The sequence below is a fragment of the Oryzias melastigma genome, linkage group LG22 (assembly GCF_002922805.2).
Source record: "Oryzias melastigma strain HK-1 linkage group LG22, ASM292280v2, whole genome shotgun sequence".
Classification (NCBI taxonomy): Eukaryota; Metazoa; Chordata; class Actinopteri; order Beloniformes; family Adrianichthyidae; genus Oryzias; species Oryzias melastigma.
The window spans coordinates 27446125-27453764 of record NC_050533.1 but is presented as its reverse complement, the minus strand read 5'-3'; the positions used below and the strand labels follow the sequence as shown (position 1 = coordinate 27453764).

The window sequence follows — 7640 nt, the reverse complement described above, 5'->3', positions numbered from 1 at the left end:
CTTCCGGGTTGGCTTCACGTTGCGCCTGCGAGTGTTGGGGGTTGGCAGAGACCTGATGAACGGCATGCAAAGGTGTAACTTTCGAGCGTACCCGCCCGCTTTTTTTGACCTCACGTGATCATCTGTCCTAGATCCTTGCGGAAGGACATAAAGTTATGGACATGGGTTGCCCATCCCCGTCCCGTGTTTAGCTTTCTGTTTGCATGAGATAGACTTCTTGTTTTTAGGAATGAACTTCGGAGCAGCGGGACGCTCGTCGTGGAGGAGCGCGAGGAACGCCCGCGTGCAACTGTTGGATGTCAACATCCGGCGCTGCGGCTCTAATCAGACCACCCAGCAGGATAAAGCCGCTAAGGTCCATTCTGCGCTCGTGCTTGTGTCCGTCTGTGCTCACATTACTGGATGAATCACAAACGTTTCTGTTCTGGTCCTGCAGAAAACCATGATATTGACGCATGCGCACTGAGTCTGCCATGGCTTTGGACAGTCATGCGCGTGCAGGTTATGGACTGGCTTACCTTTGTAGAAACTAAATGGCATTAACACGCACACGTAACCGTTGCTATGTTTACTCCTGCTTAAGCCTAATGTTTTCATCAGGAGCCCCGCTGCAGCAACATGGTTCACTGGATCTGATCATCATTAACATCTGTAACAGCTGTCAGCTGGTTCGTTTGGGCGAATATCACTGATTCACAACACTGTGGTGAAGGTGTTACGTCCAGCAAAGAACAAAAACACGATAATGCAGTAGAACGTAGTAATGACACTACAGACCTTGTCCCGGGCCCCTGAGTCTGGATGACGGAGCTCGTCTCTGCTCTCCTCATGCTGCGTCTGCTCTGATAAGATGAAGCCTCCAGCCGCTTCAGTGGAGCTTCTGCCCATCTGAAGGGCCTCCTGCTTCCTCAAGTCAGCGCCACAGCAGTCTAACGCACGTGTTAAAGTCCAGGTCCGGCCCCCGGGCCTCCAGATCATTTTTGACAAATCTATTTTTATGGAGAGTAAAATATTGAAAGTTATTTAAGGTTTATGTTGATTTATTCTGGAATGATATTCCTGACTTTTTATCATTTATAGTTATGTTGCATGCTAGCTGTTTTGGCTAATTTATGTTTTTAAGTTTTAAAATTTTAGTTTTAGAGTGTTCAATAAATGTTTATCCTGTCTGGCCAGCAAGCTAAGGTGTGTTGAGTTTGACTCTCCTGGTCTAACTGTTGGTTATTGATTTAGGCATGTTTATTTGCTTTTGATAACCCGGTTAGAAAGGGTTTTCTGGATTCACCTAAACATCGTGTCCACTGGGAACGTGGCTGTGAAGGCCTCGCCAATCAAAAACACTGAGCTGGCTCAAGAGGAACTAAAGGTCATCCAACAAACCGAGCTGGAGTCTGACTCTGCTCCTCCTGCTGTGAGGAGAACCGGGAGAAATGTAACCCAACCTTTGTTTAAAATACGTCCCAAGCTTATGGCTGAATCAACACAGGAATCAGCCGACCTGTGATGAAGCCTTTAGAGTTCAAATGTTTCTTCAAACTAAGAGTTGTTGGTTTAAGTGTAATCTTTCTCTGCTGTCGCTAAAGTAAGAAAAAATAAAGTAAAAGTGGAACTGTGTAAGCAGGATGTCTGAATCCAGCGTGTGGGTCAAGTTTCAATCAGCCTGCAGGCTCCTATGGTAAAATCACTAACATGCTGCCCTCAGCGCTGTGAGGAAATGAAGTTTCTAAGCCGTTGTAAACCTGTGGCAAACACCTGCTGCTTTTTGACCTTCAAAGTCTTTAGGGACACACCAGAAGAACAGATTTATTTGTTTGTCATCAAAATCCCAATGGTTTGTAGTTCTGAACAACATAACTGAGTGATTTTGCTGTTCACATGATTTCAATTTAGAAGTTAGTAAAACAACATTTCCAGACAGACTTTGTCTTTATTTTATTTCCTTTCCAAAAAAAAAAAAAAAAAAAGTTGTAATTTTGGTATATATTTCTGCATTAGTGCTGCAGGCACGTTTTAAGCAGCCCCTTTTGGCCTGTTTTATCTTTTTGACGTGTTCCTGTGTTTTTAAACTGGTGTATATAATTTTAACATTGACTCCTTGATCTGTTTTTTGCTTTTTATTTACACTTGTGCAATTTTTTGTAATTTGTTTAACAAAAAAACAGATCAGTTGACAAATGCTGCAAACTAGCTTCTTCCAAAGAATAAGAGCATGGGACTGCTGTTTGTAGTGTGTCTATGATTCTATATCTGTCCCTATTTACCAAAGACATTCAGTTCTTAACCTAATGTTCATTTTCCCCCTTTTTTCTCAGCGATCACCTTTGAGACCAGAGCCCAGCTCCACACATGACTGGATCGGTCCACCGAACCCGCTGTCCAACCTGCGTCCGATCATCTACCGCATCCCTGAGGAGGAGTCCGAGCTGGAGAAGAGGCTGAGAAACCTGAGGCAGGACACCGAGGACTGGAACCACAAGTTCTGGACCAAGCAGAACCTCAACTTCAGCAAGGTTGAAGCTAATATTGACCTTTTTTTACAAGAGTGACGTCCTGGTCAAACAAGAAGTGTGTGTGTACAATAAGCATGCTTTTGGGTTTGAGCCTCAATTCTCTTCCTGACTTGTCTGCACAGCTGACATGTATTCAGTCAGATACTGATCGGTTCCCTCCTTGGTTAAAATGTGGTCTCCCACATAACAGGGACAGACGCAGCTGAGACACAAACAGTACCAGTTCCTGAAAACCAGCATCAGACAGCACTTAAGAATATTAGCTGATGTTAGTTTTAAAGCACAGTGTGGTTCTCCAGAACACTGGTTCTGTTTCTACTTTTTCACACTTTAAATCATTTCACAGTGATTTGAAACATTATATAAAACCTTGAATATAATAATTAAATGAGAACTCGACTAAAGGTAAATTGATTTTTTAAGTAATTTTTTGGATCATTTCTGTTGGGAATTAGAAATTCCTTATCTTCACCACTAGAGGGCAGCAACGCGCTCCCAACGCTTCAGGCTTTCTGCAAAACCTATAAAAGCATCACTAGTTTTTAAATGGATTTAACAAAATCAAGACCCAAACAAAATAAATTTTTATGCTCAGTAATACTTTAAAATCATCACTTTTCTCTGTTTCTATCATCTGCAAATTATTGATGGGTAAAATACATGTTACAAAGAGATGTTAGTTTTTAGCTGGTCAGAGTCATCTGGGGGAAATTTTAACTAAATGAAGTGTTTTGTGTGGAAAAATTCAGTGACAAACAAGAAATGAAACATGTTGAGTTTAATTCATTAGCTAAAATAATGACATTTTAAATAAAATATTGCATTTCCCTTTTATATCTTTAATGTTTGCACTGACTGTTGATGGCATTTATGGGACATTGGAGTTTGAAGTGAGACGAGCTCAGTCCTGCAGACAGAGCTGCAGCCAGGCCACAGGCTGACAGGTCCTCAACATGTCAGCTTTCCAGCCAAACATGCCTTTTCTTGTTGTTTCTTTATGAGATATTATTTAGAAAAAACAACAAACTGATGGGTTGACTTTTTACCTAAGGTTTATTCAAAAGATTGCGCAGATATTTATATTCAGATAAAAAAAGAAATCCAAAAGCTATTAACTCTGTTGTCATTATTTCACAGGAAAAAGAAGCGTTCATAGTTTCCCAGCTGTCGGTGAAAGGCCTGACTCTGCGTGATGCTGACGGTGAGAACGTGCAGGAGTTTCTTCTTCTTGGGTTTTTAAAAGACATTGAGAAAGACCTGCTGCTGCTGATTCTGATGTGGTGAAATCCCATCTTTTCTGGTTTCCTTCAGGAAGAAGGCGGAGTCTGAGCAGCGAGGAGATGGCTGTGTTTTACAAAAGCTTCCTGGACAAAAACAGAATACGACATGCAAATTATAACAAGTGAGTCGTTCTGTCAGCCTGTCATCCTGCTGCGACAGGGTAGTGTCGGTTACTTTTAAAATTACTTTAGTTACTAGATCAAATTGTAATTAAATTACTTTACTCATTACGTATTTTAAAAAGTAATTTACTAATGATTACTTTACTTTTTCTGCTCAAATTCTGGAGGGAAAAACAGCACAAACAAGATCCCCTTGTCCTTCATTAAACTTCTCTTTCAAAGCGATGAGCTTGTGCAAAGAATGAAGGAGGTTTAAGATGTAACCTGACTTCATTAGGATTCACACAGCGGTGTGAAAAACGACACAAAAATACAAAGCAGCCCCCACTACCAGGGCTAGGTTGATGAAATCAATTAAGTGATCTGAATTGATTTTTGTTTAACAGATCAATAATCAATTCAGAAAAATAGAAATCGATTTAGCACATAAAGTTAAACTCCGCTAGCTTGATGCTAACGTTTAATGGAATTTCCCATAGGACAGCTAATGCTAACACTCGGTCAACTTAAATGTACATTTTAATTAAATGAACATCTTTATAAACTCAGACATGAATTTTCCAAACTCTTTAAAGAAAATGTTTTTTTTTTAAAACAGTTGTGGTCTAAAACATCCTTTATTGCTCTTACTGTCTTCTTCTTCTAGAATAAGCTGTAATGCTATAGCGCGATCGCCACCTAGTGTCCAAACTGAAACGTCCTCCAGGAGAAGCAGAACAATGTTTACAATGTTAATGATCTGAACATTTTAGTTAGAACTTCTCCTTTAGAGAATCCATGTAACACTGGATGATATTAACAATCTCATTATTTCACTGATACATTTACAGTATATGAACTGGATCAGATTAACATAAATATATTCAAAACATATAGTAGATTATTTATGTATTTCTAAACAAATGTGTATAAATTGAATTGAATTAAAGAATCAGAGGAATCTAAAAAATCAGAATCGAATGTATTCAGGATCTTGTTAATCAAATGAAATCGTATCTGGAAATGATAATCGATGCCCAGCTCTACTCACCACTGCTCGGAGGGAGATGTGGAAAAAAACGGTCTCACCGATGAAGTTAGATTCATATCAAATCTGAAACTAAAACGGTCTGAAAACACAGAACTATTTAATGCCTCCAGCATTTTCTTTCTCCTCATCAAATGCAAAAAGTCATTCTACGGAGGGGGCGGGGCTAGAGTTTTGTTGCCTAAATTATTCATTAACAACAAAAGACATAAAATTATGCACAAAAGAGGCAAAATCCCATAGACTTCTACAGAGAAATAAACAGGTATTATTCAGTCTGTCCATTGGTCAGAATAACCATTCCAGCTCTGATACTCTTTACATCTTCTTGATGATCATTTTTTAAACTACTTTTATTATTTCACCACAAGTTACTCAAGTTACAAACTGACCAGTCAGAAGCCTCAATAAAGTGACTTTGGGACAAAAGTTCGAAGCGTTTGATTGACGCATTCTGCTGAGCCTGCTGTCAGTGGAAGGGGTGTGGCCTTCTAGCATGCTCACCACTGGTTGGAGAGAGTGGTTGCCATAGAAACGTAGACTAAAACCTATGTCACATATCCCAAAATGCCACAGCTCAGCAACCTAAATCCAAGTTTTCCAGCATATTTGGCAGGTGGCTGTGCGGTTGCATTTGTAAAAGTTCCTTTTTTAAATGCTGCGGAGGTTTTAAGAGGTTAATGAAGTAACAAAAGAAACTAAACTACAGGAATTAATTACTTTTGAAATACGTTACCCATAAGACTGCGGCATGGTGGAGGAGCGGTCAGCCTTCAACATGACATGATCTACAGGGCTCTCCTTTCATTTGCATTGTGAAGTCTGGACTGTTTAGTGTGTCATCTCCATTTTCACATTCTAACACTCCACTCCTGCACAAACCCTTCACTTTATGTCCTTTTGTGACCTGCCTAAGTTTTAGTCTGTGAAGGATTGCTTGACAAAAGCTCTTTATTAACGAGGTTCACACTACATCTGAAACACTTGATTTGAGTAAATCTACAAGAGCAGAGCCGCATTTCCTTCCATAGTTTCTTTTGGGTCAACATTCATTTGATGAGCATGGAGACTGTCAAAGACAACACAAGTTTACACAAACTTACACGCTGCACACATGCCATGTACAAGATATTACATTCCTGTAAAAATTGATCAACAGCAGTATCAACTGAAAATCACAGATATAAACAAGATTATTTTGATAAAAAGCTATACAGTTAATTGTGAAATAACCATTTTCTGGTGAACTGTGTCCGTTTCTCTTCCTGTTGTGTCTCTGCTGAACATGTCATGCAAACACATTTGTTTGTATGACATGTTCAGCTCCTCACCTGTCTTCCTCCAAACCCCGGGGCCTTAACTCCCAAATGAAAGACATCATGACACGTGCAGAACCTGTGCAGATGCTTTGAGTTTAGTGCATCATTAGTTGGTGAAACTCAGTTTCAGACATTCATGTCCTGAAGAATTTGGTCAGACTTCTACAGTTTTCTAATTTTCTGAAATTCTGTTTTGAGCTGGAACCAGAATTTATGTAAAATAAACAAACAAATACTTGAAATCAATCAGTGGGACATGAATCTATATTCTTTGAAAGTTTAATTTGTTTGAATGGAATAAGGGAAATAAGCACACTTTTTCATGATATTCTCATTCTTTGGAAAGAGTGTGTCTTATGGTACAGCAGGTCGTTTTTTAAATAATAAAACACAAATACAGAAAAGTAAGCAAACCCTTTAATACAGGGGGGTCAAACTCGTCGAACAGGATAAACATTTATTGAACACTAAAATTTCAAACTGTAACTTTTTAACATAATTATGAACTAGATATATAGTATTGCCTGTGGTAATGCTAGTGTGAATGCTGTAAAACGAATTTTCCCACTGAAGATGCTGAAACTGATAGCTAAAAACGCTGAAGCTGAAAATGCCGAAGCTTATAACCAGCTAAAGTATTAGCTAAATGCTAAATTAGCCCAAATAACTTCAAAAAAAAAAAAAAAACAACAACTCTGGTTAGCCAAAACAGCTAGAATGTAGCTGGAATATTAGTTTAATTCCAAAATAGCATAAAAAATCTTAGTAAATACTTTTTAACATAATTATGAATAATAAAAAGGCAGGAATATTATTCCAGAATGAATCAACTTAAATAACTTTCAATATTTTACTCTCCATAAAAATATATTTTGTCAGAATTCTACAAGTTAGAAATAAACTCAAGATAACATCGGGTCATTAATAACAATAAAATAAAATGATCTGGAGTGCTGGATAGACTTACCTGGAGGGCCGGATCCGGCCCCTGGGCCTTGACTTTGACGTGTGCTTTAAAACATGTTAACAGATATTAAAGATGTTTTGCTTTCATTCTTGTGCTAACAGACTGCAGACTGGAAAGCTGTTAAAAATCGTTTTCCTCACCAGAAACCTGACTGTGTGAGGGACAAAGCTTTATTCATGTGGCTCTTGTTTCCAGAGAATGGTACAGACGTAACTTCACCATCACCTTGCTCATGGCTCGAGTTGTCCTCAGCAGCACGTGGAGAACTTTCACGGAGAGATGGAACAGCAAGAAGAGCGGCTCTCCAACGCTCTAACCATACATCCAAATAAACCCCCAGCTCTGGATGGCTTTTGTCTGTTGCTTCTTTGATTTGTGCTGTTGTTAAAGGAATTAAATACTTTAAGTACAATA

The 7640-nt window shown here is 39.0% G+C and overlaps 1 protein-coding gene across 1 annotated transcript; it reads left to right on the top strand.

Annotated features, from left to right (window-relative positions):
• The first annotated feature begins 21 nt into the window (after positions 1-21).
• On the top strand, positions 22-7640 carry LOC112138809 (cytochrome c oxidase assembly factor 8). The gene is made up of 5 exons (XM_024261450.2): positions 22-355; positions 2313-2510; positions 3648-3711; positions 3822-3912; positions 7422-7640. The coding sequence occupies exons 1-5, from the start codon at positions 230-232 to the stop codon at positions 7540-7542; spliced, it is 600 nt and encodes a 199-aa protein (XP_024117218.1). The 5' UTR covers positions 22-229; the 3' UTR covers positions 7543-7640.